General features: G+C 40.0%; 2 protein-coding genes across 2 annotated transcripts; one reads left to right on the plus strand and one right to left on the minus strand.

Annotated features, from left to right (window-relative positions):
• Nucleotides 1–5,373: 5,373 nt before the first annotated feature.
• Nucleotides 5,374–6,327, minus strand: LOC121399768 (olfactory receptor 52B6-like). Its single transcript, XM_041581330.1, has one exon. The coding sequence runs from the start codon at nucleotides 6,316–6,318 to the stop codon at nucleotides 5,374–5,376; it is 945 nt and encodes a 314-aa protein (XP_041437264.1). The 5' UTR covers nucleotides 6,319–6,327.
• Nucleotides 6,328–14,662: 8,335 nt separating this feature from the next.
• Nucleotides 14,663–15,625, plus strand: LOC108705420 (olfactory receptor 8H1). The gene has a single exon (XM_018242293.2). The coding sequence runs from the start codon at nucleotides 14,669–14,671 to the stop codon at nucleotides 15,623–15,625; it is 957 nt and encodes a 318-aa protein (XP_018097782.2). The 5' UTR covers nucleotides 14,663–14,668.
• The last annotated feature ends 10,660 nt before the right edge of the window (nucleotides 15,626–26,285 follow it).

Below are 26,285 nucleotides of genomic sequence, written 5' to 3' on the forward strand. Positions count from 1 at the left end.
TTTTGACGTGAAACTATTTTTTTTTGTCCAAATGCGGAAAATTTGCAAAAAGCATGGAAGTCAATGGGCGTTAAAATTATTTTGACAAGTGACAATTTTTAGGCAAGCAACAATTTTTACATGCAAGACTTTTTTGTCCAAATGTATTAAAGTCAATGGGCGTCAAAATAATTTGCCCCACTTGCGGTGCTTGATTTCTTGCAGCTCTGATGAACTCCCCTCTTCCCATAAGTTCCTTTAACAGCGAGCAGCCTCTTATGTGACCCCAATACTGTTATCCATGTCATCAAGAGTCAGCCTTTCCCTGCATTTAGCATAATGAAAACAAACACCTGATTAGTTGCTGGTTGAGAAGTTCTTTACCTGAAACCAAAGGGATACACAGATTACTGTGGCCCTATTGGAGCTGTGGAGCAAGCTGAGAGTTGATACCAAGGACTGACTGACCCACATCATCTCCTTCTAAGAAACCAGTTCATCGTCAGCTTTAGGCCACAGTACCAAGTTACTTACACGGATCAAAAGGCAACAAGAGAATGATGCCAAGTCCTTTGTTAAAGTTCAGGCAGCAAGACTCCTTTCATCCCCTGAGGCCCAAAGGAGAATTGGAATTCTGTCCTGGAGGGAGCAGTGAAAAAGCATCAGGAATCCCTAAACAGTATGCACAAATTCATGGTCACCTGAAATGTGACAAAGGGGCATCTTTACCTACCTATGCCTTCAGAGAACATTTATAGTTCTGCAACTGACTGCATGTGGGTTTGAAATCTAAAACATGAAAACCATCAAGCCACCAGTCAACAGCTGTAGCCTTGGCAATCACTGTGAGTTTTACACTCCACCAGCTGGCAATCATGGTGAGTTTCAGCTGAATGGAAATAGTAATCTTAAGTGGTAGGAGACATTTTTATTAAGACTATCACTGGCTATGATGAAGAAGATGTGCCAGATCTTTTCACGTAGAACAAAAGAACAAATGTCCCTCCTCTGAACTTTCCTGAACTTTCACCTGAAGCAGCACAAATGGTTCTTCATAGTGGGGGCAGTAAGGTTGTGGAATACCCTGCTGGGTGAAATTATGATGCCTTTTAGAGTCATTTGGAGGGGTTGAACTTGATGGACTATTTTCATGTTTAAACCCAAATTGACTATGTAATTATGTGACCCACATACACCAACCTGCATTTGCATTCCTTGGATGAGGGTAACAGCCTGAAGATTTGGGCTTGGTAAATTTGTATATAACAGCAGGAATAATTATTTCACTGTTCAGGGAGGAAAGCTTGGGGTGTCCAATGATAATTACTCCATCACTCTTCCTCCATGTTGGTGTCTCTCTGAGCCATCTACTATGAACAAGGTTTCTTATGAACTATCTAGCTTGGCAATATACACCAGTTACACTCTGTGTGGAGGTGTGCAAAGACCCCTAGCTTTGAACTTTTTTTTTTAATATTCACACATCTCAGAGGTAAATCAGATAAAAATAGGGATTTTGTGACTGGCGACCAGAACTAGTAACAACTTTCACATAAACATCACCATAATTGAGCCATTGGCAATTCTGCAATTATTGCAGGATATGTTGGTGCTTTAGATACAGGCATATGATGATAATAATAATAATAATAATAATAATAATGTGCTGTTTAATCTAAACAAAGCAGAGAACAATAAAGCTAAACTTAATACAACTAGATATAAATATAATTCACTGACTAATGACTATATAAAATCATTGACATTTTCAAGAATTTTTATGATAAACTATATTCTTGTTCTTAGTCATACTGACTAATAACATTAAATAATTTTTTGCAGATTGTAGGATTCCACAGATTTCCAAGGAACAATTGATGGACCTATTACTATTGATGAAGTATCTAATGCTATAAGCAATTTAAAAGCAAAAAAGCAGGAGGTCCTGATGGCCTTTCTCCCTCTTTTTTATAATTTAGTTAATGCCATTCTGTTTTTCGGGATTGAATTGCATTCTAGTGAAATCTCTAATCTTAAAGTTTAAAGGATAAGGATCTTTCTCTTTTTTCATTTTATAGGCCGATATCTTTATAAATTCAAGATATTAAGTTATTATCTAAAGTTTTGGCTGATAGGCTCTCTTTGATCCTTACTTCTGTGATATCCGAAACCCAAAATGGTTTTATTAAAAACAGATCAGGGGTCAAAAACATTATAGCTTTACTGAGTATAATATGTTTTGCAAAAACACAATATTCCTGCTCCATAATAAATACTGATGCAGAAAAGGCATTTAATAATATAATTTTGGATCATCTTTTTGCTTGTCTTGAAAAATTTGGGTTAGTTGGTCCATTTTATCAATACATTCATTATCTACACTCCAATCTCCAAACTCAAATTATATTAGGAGAGGCTCAAACTCTACCCTTTATAATTTTCAAGGGCACCAGGCATGGATACCCCTTATTGCCTCAATTATTTATTATTGGCTAAAACCGTGAAATCGTACTTGTGATTCTTCATAGATTATGCAGAGACGTACTATTAACAAAAACAGCTTAAAGAATTTGCTGATGACATGCTGTTAATAATAAAAACTACTCTCTAAAGGCTGTTTTTGAACTGCTTAAGGATTTGCAATAATTCTCAGGCTACAAAGTTAATGTAGATAAGACTGTGATTGTGATTTTAAGTGGTTCTATTTCCAATTCTCTTTTTTAAAATGTACACGGCAACAATCCAAGACCTTAACTAAATTATTTGGGTTTAACTATCCCCTTTGATTTAAATAATCTTTATTTGATTCAAGCTGTCTTTCAAATAAACACAGCCACTTTAATTTGATGGTTTTGACTCCAAAAATGAAAATCAGATCTTTAAATTGCTCCATATCTTATTTTTCATGAAAACTACTAGTCTAATCCAGTAAAGATCTTTCTCTTCTTCTGGAATTTCTCTTTTTCTGTTTATTTATTCGTCCACTGGGCATAGTTATAGTTAAGTTGAATATGTTAGTCTAATTGTTTGTTTATTTGTTGATTTTATTGTATCATTTTCTGATTGCCCTTACTTGTTGAGGACTGGCTGATTATTGTGACCTTCATTCTAAATTCACTATCCTGCATCTAACTAATTTGTCGCTGAAATTCTGCGTATTTTATGGTAAAACTTTAATAAAATGCTTGAAAGAAAATAACAATGTAGAGAATGGTCAGTTACTAAAAGATACATACAGACAACCAGATAAAGGGCCTTTTTGTTACTCAGTTTCTTTTGTCCATTTTTTATTTAATACTACAATTCCTGACTCCTGGGGGCACAACTACATGAGCACTAAAGGACAGAAGACCAGACCCCCTCAGTGAAGAGCACAGTACCAGGATTTGCAGCTCAGCCCTGTCCTTACCACTTGCCTTAGGGGTCCTACCATGCACCTTAAAATGAAATGCAAGACAGGGACAGGTAGGGGCAGGAGGAAAGGACACCTAGGTGCCACCCTTGCATGGAGTGTTGCTAAGGCAGGCAGGTCTCTGTGCTCTGAAACACACAGTGGGGGAAAGTGCTGATTGCAGCCTTTTTTGCGCTTTGCCCAATACTTTGGGCACTGTACATAAGCCTTAATATCTTTGAGCTGGTTCCTTTAATGACTTCTAAGCTTTATATCTAACCTTAAGGAGTCTATGGCTGGACAAAACAGATAAGAGACACTGAGCCGATATATTTACATAAAAACTCCTGGCTAGTCAAGTCCATTCAAAAGAGAAATAATGCTTTTAAACACATGCATATGGTATCCACGTTTATATGTGCAGAGGCGTGCTACTAAACTGGTTAGAGGGAGGAAAGACTTAAATTATGAGGGGAGACTGTCAAGGTTGGGGTTGTTTTCTCTGGAAAAAAGGAGCTTGAGAGGGGACATGATTACACTTTACAAGTACATTAGAGGACATTATAGACAAATGGCAGGGGACCTTTTTACCCATAAAGAGAATCACGTACCAGAGGTCTCCCCTTCAGACTAGAGGAAAAGAACTTTCATTTAAAGGAACAGAGTAGGGGGTTCTTTACAGTCAGGACAGTGAGGTTGGGGAATGCACTGCCGGGTGATGTTGTGATGCTGATTCAGTTAATGACTATAAGAGGGACTTGGATGATTTCTTGGACAGACATAATATCAAAGGCTATTGTGATACTAAACTCTATAGTTAGTATAGGTATGGGGATATAGAATTTAATTAAAAGTAGGGAGGGGTGTGTGTATGGGGCTGGGTTTTCATTTGGAGGGGTTGAACTTGATGGACTTTGGTCTGTTTTCAACCAGATTTAACTATGTAACTATGTAACTATGTAACTATATATTTAATACATCAAAAGGTTGGTGTTCGATCATGGTAAGCATACAGAGAAGAAACATATTTAGGCTGAAAACTAAGAAATAATGAGCAATACCATAAAACTAAGCAAATGAAAAGGGAAAGTAGAGAGGTGACAAGGGAAGTAGTAAGGTAAAAGAAAATAGTGCAAGGCAAAAGAAAGTATAGAGAAGGAACAACAACAAAGTGAATATTTGGAGGAAAAGGTGTTCATTTTAGGCTGAGCATAAGGAAGGGGAGGAATTCACATAATAGTGGTTTCTAGGAAAGGAAGAAAAGAAGAGGAAAATGGGAAAGAAAAATAAGAAAACACAAGTGTCACATAAAGGGAACAGGATGATGAATCAGAATGGCAAAAAATAAATAGGTCAGAGCAATAAGGAGAATCAACTTTTTGTTGTAAGCCAGCAGGGGTGCACAAGTTCAATCCTCATGGGCTGCCAAACTGCATTCTGTGTAAGGTTTATATATGATTTAATATTATGTGAGGGCAGTTAGTGAAGACAATGGTAGAAAGGTTAAACAAAATCAACATGAAGAAGGTGTAGCACTGGTTGGCCTTAGACTATAATGTGTTTTATACAAGAACTAGATGCCAAAGAGGTATAATTAGCACAATTTTATTGAATTTTCAGCAACTATTGTCATTATCTATAGCTCTATGAGTGAGAAAAATGGGAAAGCTGAATCTTTTGCATTGGCAATGAGTATTAAACCCTGAAAAACATGTAAGTCCACATTTGGTACAGTAGTCAAATTAGTACATTTTCATGTAGAGCACAGAGGGATTATTATATGGGATTGTATTTGCTAATTTAAACTCTTGTTCCCTGGAGTCTTTCTCACTAGCTCTGCCTAGGAGCCACATATTCTACATGGAAAAATTCTGTATGGAACCATCAGCCATCAACTGAAGCTTTACACAGATATTTATCATATAATGTGCAGTGTCATACTAATTTATTACAATTTACTAAAATAATTAAATATATGAGAAAAACACGCATCTGGATTTTTTTTATAATTTATTCCAAACAATTACGTTTTGCAGAAAGTGGCTGATTTTAATTTTTAGAGCTTTTGTCCTTATTCCGTATATAAAAGGGTTGAGTAGAGGAGGAATAACCAAGCAGGTAGCTGACAGCAGAATTTGCACCCCCAGTGGGAGATCAATGTTCCCCAGCCTGTACCTAATAAATATAAACAAGACCCCTATGAGGAAAATAGAAAAATTCAGCAAATGAGTGACCAGTGTATGGATTGCCTTTTCGCAGGCATGCTTGGAAATCTTAAAGCAGATGACAAATATCCTTAGGTAGGAATAGGTTATGACCAATAGGGTAAACACCAAAAAAATCATGAATACGGCGGCACCATAGACATTATTGATAGACGTGTCGGTACAAGAAAGTATGAAAAAAGACATGTTATCACAAAAGATATTTTTGATTTGTGATCCACAAAGGGGGAGTCTGGCAGAAAGAAGGATTGCAACCAAGACCGACGTGAAGGTGAAGGCAAAAGATGCAATGATAAACGTCAATGTCTTCTCTATTGTCATGATAAGGACATATTGCAAAGGGTAACAGACAGCCAGGTATCGGTCATAGGCCATTATAGTAAAAGTACAGATTTCAAAAAAGGCAAAGAACAAGACACAGAAAGCCTGGCTGAGGCAGGAACCTCTGGAGATCATTTTCGATGAAGAGAAAAGGTCAGCTATTAGTTTTGGGAAAAAAGTTGAACTTCCGAATATGCCGTTGATTACGAGGTTGCATATGAGAACGTACATGGGTTCATGAAGGCTTTCCTTGGTCATGATCACAAGCACGATGATGGCGCTCAGAATCATTATGAATGTGTAAGTGATGAGACAAACAAAGCAATAAATGTACCAAAGTCCTTCCATCTCCACGAGTCCAAGCAGCAAAAAACTGGAGCTCAGATTGGATGCTTTCTCCATCTTTTTAGTTGAAATGTTTTGGTTTATGAATCAGAAGCCATACTCTAAACAGAAACACATACCATGGCAAAGAGCAAGAGAACAGCCGGTCCAGTCAACAAATCTTCAACTCAATCATTCCACCTTTAGAGTCGAACAAGCAAAATTCATTTCTGACCAACATCTATTAGCAGATGCCAATATGAATTCTATTCTGTAGCTAAAGGTCTTTGTTTTGTTGCCAATGGAATACAGTGGAAGATCCATGTGCATTTATATAGGTTCTCAATGGCAGGGACGTGTCTCCTGAGCTTTATTTACTGTGGGATCCCAAAGGACATACCTGTGCAGTAACCCAGAATAAATGAGAAGTGGCATATTATGTTGAAAACAAATTCTTTCTGTACCCTTCCCATATGATTTGGAATTTTTTTTTAAGAAATAAAGAATTTTAAAAAAAAAGAAAAAGAAAACAAATTCGTAATTGTAATGTTCTTGAAGATATTTTCATTTCTTTTTTTTACTCAAAGAAGGTTTATTGAGAAAATATTTCAGCATGTACATATAACACAAACATTCCATACAGTCATGTTAGACAAGGGTATACATAGACTGAAGTACAATAAAGGCCTCTAAGCATGTAATCACTTGGAATATCCCTGGGTTCCACGCACGTGCACCCAATCCCGCCAGACCCCTCCTAAATGGCATTTCCAGCAACACCTGTAATCACAATAATAACCTAGCAGCATCTCATGACGTCCTTATTTGTAATGAGTCATGCCAAGTTTGAATATATTTAAGCATCTGGCCTCTTTTGTCTAGAATAACCCGCTCAAAATTTACCATGTCCTCCATAGCCTTTTTCCATTCTGATACTGAGGGTGGAAGGGAGTCCTTCCAATGTAGTGTGATTAGTTGCCGAGCCTGAAATAGTGCCTTAGTGATGAACTGTTTAGTGTGCACATCCAATGATTCACCCAAGTCCAGTGTCAACAAACAGTTCCTAGTGTTTCCCTCCCCCCAGTCAGGAATAGATCTATCCAACCATAAGATAATGTCTTTCCAGTAGTGCTGTATTTCAGTACAACCCCAAACCGTGTGGAGCAGTGTGGCTGTTTCCTTTTTACATCTGAGGCAGAGAGGGGAAGGCACTGCCTGCATAGCATACAATCTCTGCATCGTGTAGTAAGCTCTGTGTATTAGGTATAGCTGGAGCAGACTGTGCCTGCTGGAGTAGGCCACTATCTTAGGGGAACTTAACTCCCATTCCCATTGATCATCTAAGATTGGGCCTAGGTCAGTTTCCCGAGCACCTCTTGCTTTTATCTCACTGTCTACATAGAGAGGTTCACTAAGTAGTTTGTATAGGGTGGATATTTTCTTTCTATGGTTAGGCTCCATCAGCGTTTCAACAATTGGGGAAGGACCTATCGTTTGGTTATTGTGTCTAAAATACTCTGTTAAGGACGTACTAATCCTATGGTGCATTAGCCATTATGACCCAGGGAGGTCTCTAGTTTCTTGCAATTGCTGTAAGGATATAACTCGTCCTTCTTCCCAGACATCCGCTAAAGTTTCCAATTTAAGTCTGAGCCAGATTTCTGGGGGAGGTCCAGCTGCCAGCCTTGCAAACGCCTTGATTGCCCAAATCGGGGTTTGCGGGGCTATCCCAGTATAACCTACCAGTTTATGTGCTATGTTTAGGATCCTGCCCTGCAGCGTAGGCAAAGGCGAATTGGATTTGCGGGGGTCTTTGCTCAAAAGAGTAACCCAGGGCGTGTAGGGGTTCTTAGCTGCATCAGCCCACAGTTGGTACAGTGGGGGAGATACATCGTGATGGATCATTGGCATAATATGGACCAGTTGAGCTGCTATAAAGTAAAGATACAGGTCAGGGAGTGCCATGCCTCCCCCTCTCTGGGTCTCATTAAGGTGGCCAATCTCAACCTAGGCCTAGAAGGTCCCCATATAAATTTGCTCAGCATACTGTTGGTGGCATTGAATAATTTTGTAGGGAGATACACCGGTGAATGCAACAGGATATATAACCATTTCGGCAGTATGAACATTTTGATTAGCTGTATTCTACCTGCCGGGCCTATAGGAAACATTTCCCATGCTTTGAGTTTGTTTTGGGTCCATTTGATAAGAGTATCAATGTTTAGGGCTTGGAATTTTGTAAGTGGCAGTGTTATTTGGACTCGGAGGTAGGTAAAGGTGGTCACTACCTGAAGCGGGCATTCAGTTAATGTTTCCCCCTGTCTCTGTTCATCTACCAAGAACAACACTGATTTAGCTGTGTTAGTCTGTAGGCCGGACACTCGACCGAAGTCCCTCGTAAGTTCCACCAGTGCCAGTAGCGACTGGTCTCGGTCCCCCAAATACACCAGTGTATCATCAGCGTATAGTTGGATTTTCTCTACCTGGTTGCCACTGTTAAATGTTATATTCCGTAACATCAATAGAGTTGCGCAAGTACCCTTTAAAGGAATCCCAAATAGGAACTGTTGTGGGGATACCAGTATTCATGGCCTGAAAGTCATCAATGACCCCCTCTACTGCCTTGAAGTTGTCCAGTATGTTTAACCAAACCGGGTTAATAGAGGGACGAGGCTTTTCAGCTTTGTGTGGGGGTTGGAACTGAAGTTGTAGCGGGGCATGGTCTGAGATGCCTCTAGGGAGGTAATCCACTCTAGTGACATATGGGACAGCCGCCGTGTTTATGAGGGCCGTGTCTATTCTGGACAAGGCTTGGTGAGCAATCGTGTAACATGAAAAAAGCTGTTTATCTGGATTAGTGGCCCGCCATATGTCAATTAGCGCTAGTGCCTCTGCCATCTTATTGAGCCCAGTTGCTTTGTGGGAAGCTGTGCAGGGGCCTTTCCATAACCTGTCCAACTCTGGGGACATGACTTCATTGAAGTCTCCTGCTGCTATGACCAAAGCATGGGGGTACTGAGTAATTTGGTCCACTAAGACTTGCAAGACTTGGGTCTCGAACGGAGGGGGGATATAAATATTAGCTAGTAAAATCTCACACGAATGGATAAAGCCATATACAAAAATATATCGCCCCTTGGAATCTGTCTTTATGTTGCCAAATCTAAAAGGGACACTTTTACCTATTAGTATGGAGACCCCTGAGGAATGGGTCGAGTACCCTGCTTGGTAGGCCCACCCGACCCAGGGCCTGCGCAAAGCCAGTGTCTTGGAACCAATTAGGTGGGTTTCCTGCAGAAAGGCTATAGCAGTATGGTGTCTGTTTAGGAAGTCCATAACTAACCTGCGCTTTATCGGGTCATTGACGCCCCTCACATTCCAACTAGTGATATTTAGTGAAAAACCCGGTGCAGGACAGTACAGAACCCTTAGAGCTATCAAGCTGAAACATATGTGAAAAAACTTACATACTGTACGTAGCTACAGAATGAGATGGGACTGCCACGGTTGTTGCCAGCGCTGTGAGAATTTCACGGACGCGCACCTCTTGCATCCAGCCATTGGGTGAACTCTTGTGGCGTAGTAAAAAAATGTGTGCGCCCGTCTGCTTGAACCAGCAGCTTCGCTGGGTATAGCATGGCGTAGGTGAGCCCTTCTGTGCGTAGATGATTTTTCCCGCTTTGGAAGCCTGCCCTCTGCCCAGGGGAGCTTCACCAATGAGGCAAGTTTAAGCTGTCGCCTCAGGCGGCAGTGCCCCACTAGGTACCAGGGGCAGCAAAAATGCTTCTCCTGGTACTTTAAGAGCAAATTTCCGTGGGGAGGGGGGGCAGCAGCAACCTCTGCTGCCTCAGGCGGCAGATGGGCCAGGATCGCCCCTGCCTCTGCCTCTGGACCTCCATGGAGTAGTCAGCGTAGATTGAAATAGTTGAAGCAAGGTGTTTTAAAGGGCATTGTCCTCTGGCCAGCGTTAGGATCTTGTCCCTGTCACGTGCGTTTAGCAATTTTGCAATTAACCGCCTTGGGTACCCTGGGTACCCCTGGAACTATAGCAGGGTGACTGTTACCCCAATGTTTCTATATATCTGTAACCTTGTTATGAACTAAGGGGGCCCAGCCTAAAGGTCAGTTAGAGGGAGATTTGGGGTGAGTGCTTGTGCCCTGGGTACCCCTGGAACTATAGCAGGGTGACTGTTACCCCAATGTTTCTATATATCTGTAACCTTGTTATGAGCTAAGGGGGCCCAGTCTGAAGGTCAGTTAGAGGGAGATTTGGGGTGAGTGCTTGTGCCCTGGGTACCCCTGGAACTATAGCAGGATGACTGTTACCCCAATGTTTCTATATATCTGTAACCTTGTTATGAACTAAGGGGGCCCAGCCTGAAGGTCAGTTAGAGGGAGATTTGGGGTGAGTGCTTGTGCCCTGGGTACCCCTGGAACTATAGCAGGGTGACTGTTACCCCAATGTTTCTATATATCTGTAACCTTGTTATGAGCTAAGGGGGCCCAGCCTGAAGGCCAGTTAGGGGGAGATTTGGGGCAAGTGCTTATTTGTGTCCTGGGTACCCCTGGAGCTATAGCAGGATGACTGTTACCCCAATGTTTCTATATATCTGTAACCTTGTTATGAGATAAGGTGGCCCAGCCTGAAGGCCAGTTAGGGGGAGATTTGGTGTGAGTGCTTATTTGTGCCCTGAGTACCCCTGGAACTATAGCAAGGTGACTGTTACCTCAATTTTTCTATATATCTGTAACCTTGTTATGAACTAAGGTGGCCCAGCCTGAAGGCCAGTTAGGGGGAGATTTGGGGTGAGTGCTTGTGCTTTGGGTACCCCTGGAACTATAGCAGGGTAACTGTTACCCCAAGGTTTCTATATATCTGTAACCTTGTTATGAGCTAAGGGGGCCGAGTCTGAAGGCCAGTTAGGGGGAGATTTGGGGTGAGTGCTCATTTGTGCCCTGGGTACCCCTGGAACTATAGCAGGGTGACTGTTACCCCAATGTTTCTATATATCTGTAACCTTGTTATGAGCTAAGGGGGCCCAGTCTGAAGGCCAGTTAGTGGGAGATTTGAGGTGAGTGCTTATTTGTACCCTGGGTACCCCTGGAACTATAGCAGGGTGACTGTTACCCCAATGTTTCTATATATCTGTAACCTTGTTATGAGCTAAGGGGGCCCAGCCTGAAGGTCAGTTAGGGGGAGATTTGGGGTGAGTGTTTATTTGTGCCCTGGGTACCCCTGGAACTATAGCAGGGTGACACCCCAATGTTTCTATATATCTGTAACCTTGTTATGAGCTAAGGGGGCCCAGCTTGAAGGCCAGTTAGGTGAGTAGTTATTTGTGCCCTGGGTACCATATCTGTCCAGAGCAGAAGCAATTCCAGTGCACATTCTTTAATGCTATCTATAAATGGATATGGAAATGGACTGATAAACTGTAAACACCTTCACTGGCACAAATCTATCTCTGTGTGATGTGCCTTAACAATGTTTAAGGAGCGAACTATATAAGTATTTTGGCCATCTCATATGTGAGAAAGAGTCAAGAAAGGAAACTGTAGTGAAGCAGAAGTAAAATAAGGTTACACTTACTACTCAAATATTCACAACTACTGTGTTGATAAAGGTGTCCCTACAGGCTATAATCTTTCCACACCAGAGGCCTTCTCCTATGTTCAATGTTGAGTGCATCAGATTTTGTAATAATTAAAACATTCTGAATCTGGAAAATACTGCAGTTCTCTGAATGCTATCACATTGTTCCAGACATCATTTAAGATCCACATAGATGGGTTACTAAGCTGAGGAGTTCCTGGTTACTCAATAATGGGATAGAGGAGAACGTTTTTAAAATGTCAACGTATTCTGGGCTGTTCACTAAGCCTTCTATTTATGCAAAAACAGTGATGGTTAAAAGTGGACTGTCTTCAGCATGTGTGGCCTTATATTGTTTAGATTGGAAATATGGAGAACAGATTATTGGATGAAGAGATAGGTGATCTACTACATAAATGCCCATATCCAAAACTCAATCACATGTTTTTTTGTGCAGTGGGGTTGGCATTCTTGCCATCTTGCGCTGCTTCTAGTGATGTTCTGTTTGATCAGAAACATGGAGCAAGCACAGTTGAAGCCATGTTTGAATTGGTTTCAAATGAACAGAACAGAAAGCAGTATAAGATGGCACTTTTGAGACTAGTTGATGGCATGGGGTGGGGGCAATTGGAGGCATCCTGTGGGGGGAGGGAGGGGTTCCTTCTCCTTTAAGGGGTCCTAAGGCTCAGCCTGGTCTTTTTCTCAGCCCAGACAATACACGTCAAGGTTAGGCATCTCAAAGAAGGATACTTTTACTGGGGCTTATAGGAGCACATAACTTAAAGGAGATCTAAACCCACGTTAAGCAAAAAACCCCATTCCCTTTCCTCGATTGGCTCATCTTTGGATGCTCTTGTTTTCCTTTGGCAATCTTTGGAGCTTCCACATGCGCAGTAAGCACGAATACCAGACTGGCTCCAACTGTGCATGCATGCGAAATGTCTATGTCGCTCACTTACTGGAGGAATCTGAAGATACTGAAGATGGCACCCATGAGCTCCGTTGTGCAACTTTGTATGAATATGCCAATGTTAATGCTAATGACATACATAAACTCCCTAATCTTAAGGTTAAGCTTTTTACTTTTATCACCTGCACCCAGGGTAGTCTGAGGGTCAAATTTACTAAAGGGCGAAGTGACTAACGCTGGTGAAAATTCGCCAGTGTGAAGTCATTTCGCATCTTCGCAAATTTACTATCATTCACCCTGGCGAAAATACAGCAGCGATGATGATAGCCTACCGCAACTTCGCACCCTAACGCTGGCAAAGTTGCACTGTGGCGAAGGGGTGAAAATACGCAAATTTACTAACATTGGTCTTTTTCTGAACGTGACCTCCTTCGCCAGAGTTTTCTTCCCCAAGTTAGAGCAGGCAAAGTGCAATAGAGTAGATAGGAGTTTTAAAAAAAAGTCCAAAATAGTTGACATTTTTTCTAAGTACCAAAAAACGCTCGCGATAGGCTGAAAAAGATCAAAAAATTTTTTAGGGTGCCCACCTTTCCCCCTACATTTGTGGCACCTTAACTATACTGTGGGCACATGTGTAGGGTATTAGAACACCTAAATAAACTTTTATTAAGTTTCCCTGCGCTTCTGTAGTGTTCTGTATGTGCTGCTGCATACACGTCCATTGAAATTCAAATTTGGCACCCTATGCAAATTAGCCTTCGCTAGCGCAACTTCGGACCGCTCATCGTAACTTCACTAGCGAAACTTCGGAAACGATCGGTAAAGGAACTTCGGATCTTCGTGAATTTGAGATGTCCTGACGAATATACGCCTGGCGAAGTTCGGTGAAGTGCAGCAAAGACAACGCTGGCGGATCTACGGAGGTAAGTAAATTTGCCCCATAGTTGAGCTCAGTGTTTGCTCTTCAAGATAAATATAAACCCTGGCGTGGGGTAATTTGTCTGCCACTTTCCCAAGGCAAAGAACAGTGATAGACTACATACCCCACTCCAACACACCACTCCTTATGTTAGTGAATAACAGCACTAACACACTAAAGCTAATATTCTGGGACCAAGGTCCACCCAACAGACAGAGAAGGATGTTTTTATCTTTCACTGTTCTCTGCCTGAGGGTAGCAGTAGACAAAAAGTCCCATCTGCCAGGGCATAATGGGGAATATCAATGGGGAAGTCTGAGAATTAGGTGAATTATCTGAGGTGGTACAATGTCATGGATGATGCTTGGATGGTTGGTGGTATTAGTGTAATCAAGATCCAGGCCATTATTTGCCAACTGCTATTCCTCCTCTCATCCATGAACCTACATGTAACAGCAATTCTCCAGTATTACGGCATCTTCACTTGCTATAATTTCTAGAAAATGTTTTTTTTTTCTGTGTTATTTATAGATCATAAAAAAATGAAATATTTCAAAGAATTCATTTGTGGATTGTACATGCACATAGAACCTCCACTGAGACTGCACTGGAGAGGACTCAGAGGTGGTTACGTATCTTCATCCAACTATTTAAATAAGGCACAACTCATTCTGAAGCAGATTTGAACTTGCATTACAAGGTATGGTATGAATAGCATTTATATGATGTCTTGTCTTGGTGCAGAAGAGACTTTTGTCATCATCACAACTGTATAACCCTTTAGTCATGCAAAGTGTATGTCTCCATATATCAATGACACTGCAGGATCATCAGTTATTTATTTCTAAACAGGGTTGCAGAAAAAATCTGGTATGAGCAGACGAATCTTATTGTTTTATGTTTAGAATGGAAATTATAATGTTTTTCATGTAATTCTGTATCTGAAAAGTCATCAGTTCTTTATTTCCAAACAGGGCTGTAGAGATCTGTTAGGAGCAGAAAAACTATGGAAAATGTCTCTTCGGTTAGCAGGAACTTTGTTCTTCTTGGAATTGTGCAGATGGAGGAACTGAGATATCTCTACTGCATTCTCTCCCTGTTCGTATACATATTTATAATGCTGTTGAGCTTGGAGATTGTGCTTGTGGTTCTGACAGAAGAAAGCCTCCATGAGCCCATGTACATATTCATTTGTAATCTCACCTTCAATGGAATGTTGGGAAGCAGCTCTTTCTTTCCCAAGCTGATCATTGACTTGTTGACTTCATCTCATCAGATCTCACACACTGGCTGCTTTCTCCAAGTTCTTGGTATAATAACATATGCCTTTTTTGAGATATTCTCATTTACAATCATGGCCTATGACAGGTATTTGGCTGTGTGTGACCCCTTGAGATATGCCACCATAATGACCAACAGGAAAGCTGTTATACTTATCCTGGGTTTCTTTTCTTACTCCTTCATCACTGTCTTAGTTACTGTGATTTTATCTGCAAGACTTTCTTATTGTGGGACACAAATCAAAAATATTTTTTGTGATAATCTTTCCCTAATTGTTTTGTCCTGTGGAGATACTTTGGTAAATAATGTCTATGGGACAGTAGGCACTGTTATTATGTTGGTTTTCACCCTGATGATCATTGCTTATTCCTACCTAAAGATCTTTATGGTCTGTCTGAAGATTACCAAGGAAGCCTGTGAGAAAGCCATTCACACTGTGGTCACCCACTTACTTGGCTTTTCTATCTTCTTGGTTGGGGCGCTGTTCATTTTCATTAGATTCAGACTGGGGAACAACAATCTCCCCCTTTTTGCCCAAATTCTGCTCTCTGTAACTTTTATAGTTTTCCCTCCTCTCCTCAATCCTCTGATATTTGGAATAAGGACTAAAGCATTAAGGGTAAAAATCTTTCGGCACCTGCACAAAATAAGAGTTGTATTCAACCAATCAACAATGAAGTAATATTTGTTGCACATGTTATGCATACACCAAGGGTCTAATACCGAGGGTTAATTAACCCTTGATATTCGACTGGGAATTAAAATCCTTCGACTTCGAATATCGAAGTCGAAGGATTTTAGCGCAAATAGTTTGATCGTTCGATCGAAGGATTATCCTTCGACCAAAAATAAACGTAGGCAAGCCTAAGTTCGTTAGGTTTTAGATGGCGAACTAGGGGGTCGAAGTTTTTTCTTAAAGAGACAGTACTTCGACTATCGAATGGTTGAATAGTCAAACGATTTTTAGTTCGAATCCTTCGATTCGAAGTTGAAGTCGTAGTCGAAGGTCGAAGTAGCCCAAAAAACACTTTGAATCCTTCACTCGAAGTTAGTGAATCGGCCCCTTCCTGTCATATACAGTAAAGGGGACTAATTTATCCTAAAAAATTCTCATCCACAATATAAGTATTGGAGAGGGGTATGTTATCTTGAATGGCTAGGGCCTATGGATTTCATACAGGGGCCCATTCTGTAATAACGGGAACCAGGCTATAAGACTTCAAAAACATTAAAAATCCAGTAGTATTGTTTTACAGTGAACATGGATTTAAATACAAGACGCCGTCTTATTACTATTGAGAAAAATCCAAATCAGTCAAAAAATGAAGAAATAAAAATATGGCTGTATTCCAACAGAGCTTTCTAGATAATGAGTTTTGCATGACAGATCTCAGACCTGTATCTATTGCTATAAAGTATTTTGTATGTAGATATATAAAATCGCTTTCAAAGATGCAACATCCTTGCAGCAGGATCTTGACAACTGGCAATCTTTACATTTATCAAATGAGATTCAATGTTGATAAATGTAAAGTCATGCACCTGGGATGTAAAAATATCCACTTATACCCTTAATGGGACTGTACTAGGCAAATCCATAATGGAAAAGGACCTTGGAGTCCTTGTAGATAATAAACTTGTCTGTAGCAAGCAATGCCAGTCAGCAGCATCAAGGGCAAATAAGGTCTTGAGCTGTATTAAAAGGGGCATAGAGTCACGGGAGGAGGGGCTCATTCTCCCACTGTATAGAGCACTGGTAAGGCCCCATCTAGAATATGCCGTACAGTTTTGGTCTACATCACTCAAACAGGACATTATTGTATTAGAGAGGGTACAGAGAAGGGCAACTAAGCTGGTAAAGGGAAAATCTTAGCTATGAGGAAAGACTGGCCAAATTGGGGATGTTCACTCTGGAGAAGAGGCGCTTAAGGGGTGATATGATAACTATGTATAAATATATAAGGGGATCATATAATAATCTCTCTAATGATTTATTTACCAGTAGGTCTTTCCAGCTGACACAAGGTCACCCATTCCGATTAGAAGAAAAGAGGTTCCACCTAAATATTCGGAAGGGGTTTTTTACAGTGAGAGCTGTGAAGATGTGGAATTGTCTCCCTGAATCAGTGGTACAGGCTGATACATTAGATAGGTATAAGAAGGGGTTGGATGGTGTTTAGCAAGTGAGGGAATACAGGGATATGGGAGATAGCTCATAGTACAAGTTGATCCAGGGACTGGTCCCATTGCATCTTGGAGTCATGAAGGAATTTTTCCTTCCTCTAGATCAACTGGCAGTTAGGCAAGTTATATATAGACTTGATGGATGTGTGTCTTTTTTCAGCCTAACTTAATATGTTACTATGTAAGATCACTTACACATCACTCACTCCCATTCATTTGCATAGGTTTTATGTATTTTTATTTCACAGAATTCTGTACAGAATTTTCCTTCATATGGCCAAAATGTCATAAACATGTCATGGCATTTTTGTTGCTTCCACTGAATTTATATTGTATGAGCGTATTTTGCCTTAATTTCCTCTCTTTTTAAAGAGTTTGTATAGAAATAATTTTCCTATCTCAATCTAAATAATTATGTTACCGAATCATGGATTTGTTGCATCCCTGAATACAAATTAAAAAGATCATAAATAGTTTCTATGAATAGATCTCAATGAAGTTAATGGCTTTAGTCATTAACCTGCTACCCGGCCTGTTCCCCTCTTCTTGCAGTAACTAGTGATGGGCGAATTTATTCGCCAGGCGCGAATTCGCGGCGAATTTGCGCGATTAGCCGCCAGCGAATAAATTCGCGAAACTCCCGCGAAAATTCGCGGAAAAAATTCGCCGGCGGTTATAAATTTTTTTTTTCGAAAAACGGACGCCGGCGTCAAAAACGGGCGCCGGCGTCGGGAAAACGGGCGCCGGCGTCAAAAACGGACGCCGGCGTCAAAAACGAGACGCCGGCGCCGTTTCGCGAATTTTTCGCTGTTTCACGAATTTCTCGTGAAATTCGCGAATTTTTCGGCGAAGCGAAACAGCGCAAATTCGCCCATCACTAGCAGTAACCTAAAGTGCTTTGTGCAGAGTGTGCCGCCACAGAGGGAAAATAATGAAGATTAAGAAGGTTTAGACTAATATATGTTTAGAGGTTTTCCAGAGCATGCACAAAAGAAACTTCTTTGTAATTACTAAACTACTATTACTGCATGCTCTGCTGTTAAGTACCCCGGCTGGTGCATTTTGTAAGGAAGCGAGCTCCAGCCTGGGGATGCCTAACAAATTGGCATGCCACTCGGTGCCACAACTACCAGGCATGCAATATGCAATAAGCATTTTGCATGAATGCATGCAACAGACACAAGTCCGAAGGGGTGGGGGGCAGAGGGCTGGGTGCACGTCCTACACCACTGCAGGTTGTGCCATGTCTACCATGTTTCATGTCTGAAAAAAAATGATCTGGTCTTTAGAAGCATTTTGCAACTGATGTATATTTCTTTGGTTTATTGTGTGGTAGTATTTGTTATGATCCACTGTCTCCTATGTGTCTTGATGCGTGCATGCACACTAACTTTGGCACACATCACAACACTGGTTTTTGCTGTTCCGATCTCTTCTGTTTCCCATAAATCTGATTCTTTGTCTGAGTGTTAGAGTAAATTCTTGAATGGCTATGAGAAGAAGCATGCTGAAATCCTTCCTACTCATAGGTTGTATGATTGTCCTATTGACCTTACTCCTGGAACCATGCTCCACTGAGGTAGAACAACCCCATTATCTGTTCTGGAAACCCATTTTATCAGAAAGTCGACTTCACTTCCTGGATCCAGTTTCTTCTTTGACCAAAAAAGGGATGGCAGTCTTAGGGGCAGATTCACTAAGGGTCGAATTTCGAAGTAAAAAATACTTCGAAATTCGACCCTCGAATTGAAATCCTTCGACTTCGAATATCGAAGTCGAAGGATTTAGCGCTAATCCTGCGATCGAACGATCGAAGGATTTTAATCCAACGATCGAACGAAAATCCTTCGATCAAAAAAAGGTTAGCAAGCCTATTGGGACCTTCCCCATAGGCTAACATTGCTTTTAGCTGCCGAAGTAGGGGGTCGAAGTTTTTTTTAAAGGGCAAGTACTTCGACTATCGAATGGTCGAATAGTCGAACGATTTTTACTTCGAATCGTTCGATTTCGTTCGATTTCGATCGAATTCAAGCGAATTTAACCAATTCGATGGTCGAAGTACCCAAAAAATACTTCGAAATTCAAAGTATTTTTCATTCGAATCCTTCACTCCAGCTTAGTGAATCTGCCCCTTAGAGTCTGCATTCATTATCAGGGCCTAAACAAGATAAATGTTCCACATATCTCTAACGTCTCCTTTGACCATGAGTAACCCTTGTCTGTACCATGCTTTGAATCAAACACCTCTGTGTTCAGGTTCTGTCTTTCCATCCACATCAGAAGGTTTTTGTCAAGAAACAAAACTTAGTTTGACTTTGAATAAATTTCTCCTTCAGATTGAGATTTTATGGATATTTTATCTTTCACTCTCATAGAAAGCCTTTCCTATCATTCCTCTCCCAGACTTCTCCACTTGATAAACTTGTCTATGGACAGCTTTACAGTTATTATTAATTATCTTCTGGGGTGTTTTGACACTTGGGGGTGATTTATCAACATTCAAATTAGAATTTTTGCCACAGTTCAATTTTTTTTGCACGAAAACTCTCCAATTTGAGTTATATTTTCAAAAACTTGATTGTTTGGTATTTTTTGAGCACAAAAAAACTCAAATGTAAAGCTTTGGCATCTACAACCGTAGTTAATGGGAGTAGTTAAAAAATTCAAGCCATTTTTTCAATCGAGTTTTTTGAGCTTATAAACTCACAAATACGAGGTATTAGGGTTTTTACATGATTGTATTCAATTAAGTTTTTTTTCTATTCAGATGTTTTAATAAATAAGCAAACATTCAAGTTTTACAAGTTTATTCGAAGAAGAAAAAATTCAAAACCACAAACAGAATAATGAACGGAGAAGATATAAAAAAATAACTTTTATTCACCTTTTAAAAGTAATCATAAAAAAGGGGGAAGGAATCCACACTTAACACGTTTCGTGGCCTCACGCCACTTCTTCAGTCCCATCCCTCCATCAGTTTTAAATCCCATGTGACCCCACCCTTTAAAAACATTAACCCCTAATATAGTTGTTATGAAAAAAATCTGCCACAGAGTTCCATTCCAAATGACTGGTTAAATTACAAAGAGTAAATACAAAGAGTAAATAGACAGATGGAAATAAGAGTAATAGAAACAAGAGACCTCCCATTGCCTATTCAGGCCAACATATGCCTCAGTTGTCCTCAAATTCTAGATCCAATAAGCTTCTCTCATGGATAACCTCCTATCAAAATTACCCTTACCTACTTGAAAATGGGATTTATCTATTATTTGAAATTACATTATGATCCTGAACCACATGTTTAGCTATTGTTGACTTTAGGGGGCCGATTCACTAACTTCGAGTGAAGGATTCGAAGGTAAAAAACTTCGAATTTCGAAGTTTTTTTTGGGCTACTTCGACCATCGAATGGGCTACTTCGACCTTCGACTACGACTACAACTTCAAATCGAAGGCTTCGAAGTAAAAATCTTTGATTATTCGACCATTCGATAGTCTAAGTACTGTCTCTTTAAAAAAAACTTCGACCCCCTAGTTCGGCATCTAAAAGCTACCGAAGTCAATGTTAGCCTATGGGGAAGGTCCCCATAGGCTTAGCTAACTTTTTTTGATCGAAGGATATTCCTTCGTTCGTTGGATTAAAATCCTTTGAATCTTTCGATTCAAAGGATTTAATCGTTCGATCGAAGGAATTATCCTTCGATCGTTCGATCGAACTATCTGCGCTAAATCCTTCGACTTCGATATTCGGAGTCGAAGGATTTTAATTCCTAGTCGAATATCGAGGGTTAATTAACCCTCGATATTCGACCCTTAGTGAATTGGCCCCTTAATATTTTCTTTGTATTGCTGATAAGTGTTCCAAAAATCTAGTGCAAGCTCTGTGTGTGGTTTTGCCCACATACTGGGAACCACAATAACAGAACGCTAAATAAACCACAACCCTTAGAAAGGCAATTAAAATATTGTTTAATATCATACACTTTCCCTGTATAAGTACTAGTAAAGGAATCTGTTTTTTTTAGGAAATTACGTGACTTACATCTGTTCCTACTGCCCTTAAATTTTCCATTATAGTTCAACCAGGTCTTGAGCATGTCACTAGCCTTTGAATTATAAAGGCTTTTAGAAAACCAAGATTCCAAATTTCCACCTTTCTTAAACACAAAAGGAGGTGTTTTATCCAACACTAAGGGGCCGATTCACTAAATTCGAGTGAAGGATTCGAAGTAAAAAAACTTCGAAGTATTTTTTGGGCTACTTCGACCATCAAATGGGCTACTTCGACCTTCGACTACGACTTCAAATCGAAGGATTCGAACTAAAAATCGTTCGACTAATTAACCATTCGATAGTCGAAGTACTGTCTCTTTAAAAAAAACTTCGACCCCCTAGTTCGCCATCTAAAAGCTACCGAAGTCAATGTTAGCCTATGGGGAAGGTCCCCATAGGCTTTCCTAAGTTTTTTTGATCGAAGGATATTCCTTCGATCATTGGATTACAATCCTTTCGAATCGTACGATCGCAGTATTTGCGCTAAATCCTTCGACTTCGATATTCGAAGTCGAAGGATTTCAATTCCTAGTCGAATATCGAGGGTTAATTAACCCTCGATATTCGACCCTTAGGGGCTGATTCACTAAGCTCGAGTGAAGGATTCGAATGAAAAATACTTTGAATTTCGAAGTATTTTTTGGGTACTTCGACCATCGAATGGGCTACTTCGACCATCGACTACGACCTTCGACTTCGTTTCGAACGAAAAATCGTTCGACTATTCGACCCTTCGATAGTCGAAGTACTTTCCCTTTAAAAAAAACTTCGACCCCCTACTTCGGCAGATAAAACCTACCGAAGTCAATGTTAGCCTATGGGGAAGGTCCCCATAGGCTTGCTAAACTTTTTTTGATCGAAGGATTTTCCTTCGATCGTTGGATTAAAATCCTTCGAATCGTTCGATTCGAAGGATTTAATCGTTCGATCGAACGAAAAATCCTTCGATCGATCGAACGAACGTTTAGCACTAAATCCTTCGACTTCGATATTCGAAGTCGAAGGATTTCAATTCGAGGGTCGAATTTCGAAGTATTTTTTACTTCGAAATTCGACCCTTAGTGAATCGGCCCCTTAATGAATCAGCCCCTAAAGCTAACACAGAATCTTGGCGTAAGACTCCCCAGTGTTTATGAATACTTCATTAAATGGCATTAAATCCCTAATAAAAGTCATGCAAAATCTCAACGTAGTTTGTGACCCCTCAGATTTATTCTTATTAACATCTCTCTTAAACATATTGGCATTTTTCTTATATACCAACAAATCAGAATTATCATAGGACACAGCATTTTCATAGGCCACTTTATGTACTTTTATAGTATAACCCTTTTCACAAATCCATCCCATAACAACATAGCTTGTTCCTGAAAAGCATCCCAAGTATAGCATACCCTTCTGAAACAAAGGAATTGACCCACGGGGATGCCTCTCAAGCAGGAAGGTGGATGTCCACTTCTAAAATGTATTATGGGCGATGGGCTTCCAATAAAGATCTGTGCAAACCTTTCCTTCTTGAATACGAAAATTCACGTCTAGAAATGGTAAAGTGATCTCATGTGAATACCCTTATTCATAGTGTTACAATACCTTACAAAAGAATGATAAAGATGCATCATCCTCATCCCAAATTCCCAAACAATCGCCAATTTAACGAATAGGGAGGCCGTCTTGTTCTTTTTCCATTTTTTTCTGTGAACTTAAACTTGGTCATAATGACAATCACATTGTAGCTGTTAATATAATCTGGAAAAAAATAGCTTGAATAATGAAAATGCACCTCCCATTGACTTCTATAGAAGCAGGTTTTAGTGGTTCTTTGGAGTTGTATCCTTTAAATTTTTGTTCAACTTTCTGATAATTCTCAAGTGTAAAAAACATGTACAGTTATGGGATCCGTTATAGGGAAACACCTTATCCAGAATGCTCCGAATTATGGATAGACTGTCTCCCATGGACTCCATTTCATTCAAATAATCCAAATTTTTTAAAGTGATTCCTTTTTATCTATAATAATAAAACAGCAGCTTGTACAGGATCCAAACCAAGATATAATTAATCCTTATTGGAAGCAGAACCAGCCTATTGGGTTTATTTAATATTTACATGATTTTCTAGTAGACTTAAGCTATCAAAATCCAAATTACAGAAATACCCATTATCCAGAAAGTCCCAGGTCCCGAGCATTCTGGTTAATAGGTCCCATACCTGTTTTAAAAAATTCAAACACATATGTTTTACACAATTTTCTTGAATCATGGAAAAACTCAATATTGTAATACATTTGTCCTTAAAGGGGACCCGTCATCCAAAAAAATTATTCAAAATCCTATTTTATCACATTAGTCAAGCAAAATGAACTTTAATTACACTGTTTAAATTATTTGAATCTTGTTTCCTTCAGTCTGGGAATTCAAAATGATAGCAAGCAGGCAGCAGCCATTTTGTGGACACTGTTTTTAAAGGAAAACGAAAGCTACGGAGGTATTTTATTGCCAATAGATTAGCTGCAATAGTGCAAGATAGAATGCTATATTTATTCTGTAGAATGTTTTACCATACCTGAGTAAAAAGCTCTAGAAACTCTCTGTTTGTTTAGAATAGGAGCTGCAATATTAACATGGTGTGACATCACTTCCTGCCTGAGTCTCTCCCTGCTTTGGGCTCAGATAACAGTAGAGAAGGGAGGGGTAGGGGGAGAGGAACAAACTGAGCATGCTCTTGCCCAGGGCAATGAGGTCTGATACAGAAGCTCATGAGTACACAATAGAAGGAAAGAAATGCAGTGTTTCTTTTGACAGGGGTCTCAGAGCAGCACTACTTTTGGGGTTTACTGGTATATTTAGATGGACCTTTCTGATAAGGCTTACTTAGTTTTAACCTTTCCTTCTCCTTTAAGGAAAGCCATGCATCATCTCAGAATCTTGTTTGTGCACCAGAATGGGGGACCCGATGTCCATTTCCATGCCCTGGCTACACAATTAATAAATGGGAGAACGGGGTAATGCGGGGAGAGCAGTGACATCTAGGAAGTGCTGAATGGAAAGTGAAAGTAATTGTCTGCCCCGCCTCTATGCCCATGGCATAGAGGAGGGGCAGACAATATTTGATTGACATCTGAGATTTTTAAATGAGCTTACAGCAGCTATGAATGCTTTAATAAAAAATAGAAATTGGATTTCATGTTTAATTTGAAAAGGACTTTTATTATACAGATTTTTGTGTCTGGGTGACAGGTCCACTTTAACATCACAATGAGACACGTGTGTCAAAGTCAAGCAAACCCTGATCTGAAATGATGCATTCTAATGTCTAAGACTATATTCTACTGCAAATAGTCTTCAGTAACACTGTTTTCTCTGCTAGTATCCTTTCACGAGTCATGCAAGGAGGTGTTAATCAGCAGCATTTGGACCAGGGACTCTCATAACCTATCCACCTGGCTGAAAGAATCCATGGGCTGTGCAGAGCAGCACTCTCAGTCCCTTCCAAACATCTACCTTCACAGATTTGTTGAGGATACCTACTGGCATTGCTCATTGGAGAGAGTTTATTTGACTTGAAGTTGACATAAGCAGTTCAAAGATGCATCTAACCAATGCTCGGGACTTGTTTGTCAATAAGTATTGGAATCTTAGCTTTTTCCTTTTACCAAATAGCAGATTGCTCAGTTTGTAATTAGATCTCTAAAGTGACAATTACTCCTTGGCAGCCTTAGCGGTATATTTATCAAAAAGTGAAGTTAAAGATGACCACAGTCCTGTCGAGTTAAATTCCGCCTCTCTCCATTCATTTTTATGGGATTTTTAAAAGAGTATTTATCAATGGTTGAAAGTGAAAGTTCATCCTTTGATAAATACGCCTTTCAAAATCCCATAGAAATGAATGGAGAGAGGCGGAATTTCACTCTAGTGGACTGTGGTGACCTCTAACTTCACTCTTTGATAAATATACCCCTTAGGGTTCTAAATAAGCATTTTTGATACCTTGTTTGATTAAATGGCCTAGCTGGCACAAACCCAAAAGTCTACTTCAGCTCAGCATTTAATCTGAATATCTAACTGAGCCGTTTCCTACAATCATTTCTCCTGACCTGACTGAATCTTTTTTGTTGGTGGGAAAAAACTAATAAAATAATAGTGTGCATCCAGGAAATTCACTTCACTATTACAATACTAACCGTAGTAAGTAAATTTGAGAGCTAAGGGTTTAGTTTTCCTTCATACTCAAGGAAGGGTAAGGCAGAAATGTTTACTTTCTTCTTAACCTTAAGAGTACAACTGTCAACTGTTTCCCAGGTTGGCCATAGTTATGTGCAGCATTTGCCATGGCCCCCAACAGAAGCTTTGCACAGTTGATAAATGGAGCAGTCTGAAAATGAGAATGCACATAGTAGTGTGGTGGGGGCCTCCTTAATTGTATTTGTGGGTATTTGTGGATAACAAGCTGTGTAACTCTAGGCAGTTAGTGGAGAAGGTCAAAGGTCGAAGTAGCCCATACGATGGTCGAAGTAGCCATATTCGACCATTCGAAATTCAAACTATTTTTCTTCTATTCCTTCACTCGAACTAAGTAAATGGGCCCCACAGTGTTACTTGACAATAAAGAATACAGGTATACTATTACGTACATAGCACAATATCCGATATCAAACACATAGCAAAGGGTCAATGTCAAGTATATAATTCAAGATAATCATACTCATATCGATAAAAATTATAACAATAATCCGTGTAATGATAATAATGGTAGTCACGTGGGAGAAAGGAAGAAAACCGATTTAATAATACCCAAGGAGACCATATTGCTAAAGATTGGGGAACCATGTTGTGTATTAATGCAATGCCTAGTTCAAATATTTTATTCGTTTCCACTGTCCGTTTTAACTCTGCTAAGGGCAGGGGGATAGCGGACTTTCATTTAGATGCTATAGATAGCCTGGTAGCAGTAAGAATATGGTTGATTAAAGTCTGGGTAGACTTTCGCACTTTAGGAAACAGTTTACCCAGCAGAAAAAATCATTTTGCTTTTAAATAAATCACTGGTGAGGCCTCATCTGGAGTATGGGGGCAGTTTTGGGCTCCAGTCCTTAAGAAGGATAT

This window comes from Xenopus laevis, chromosome 2L (genome assembly GCF_017654675.1).
Source record: "Xenopus laevis strain J_2021 chromosome 2L, Xenopus_laevis_v10.1, whole genome shotgun sequence".
Classification (NCBI taxonomy): domain Eukaryota; kingdom Metazoa; phylum Chordata; class Amphibia; order Anura; family Pipidae; genus Xenopus; species Xenopus laevis.

What these genes read in the sequence shown, in the direction of transcription:
- LOC121399768 (XM_041581330.1), bottom strand. Translation starts at nt 6,318, where the DNA reads ATGGAGAAAGCATCCAATCTGAGCTCCAGTTTTTTGCTGCTTGGACTC.
- LOC108705420 (XM_018242293.2), top strand. Translation starts at nt 14,669, where the DNA reads ATGGAAAATGTCTCTTCGGTTAGCAGGAACTTTGTTCTTCTTGGAATT.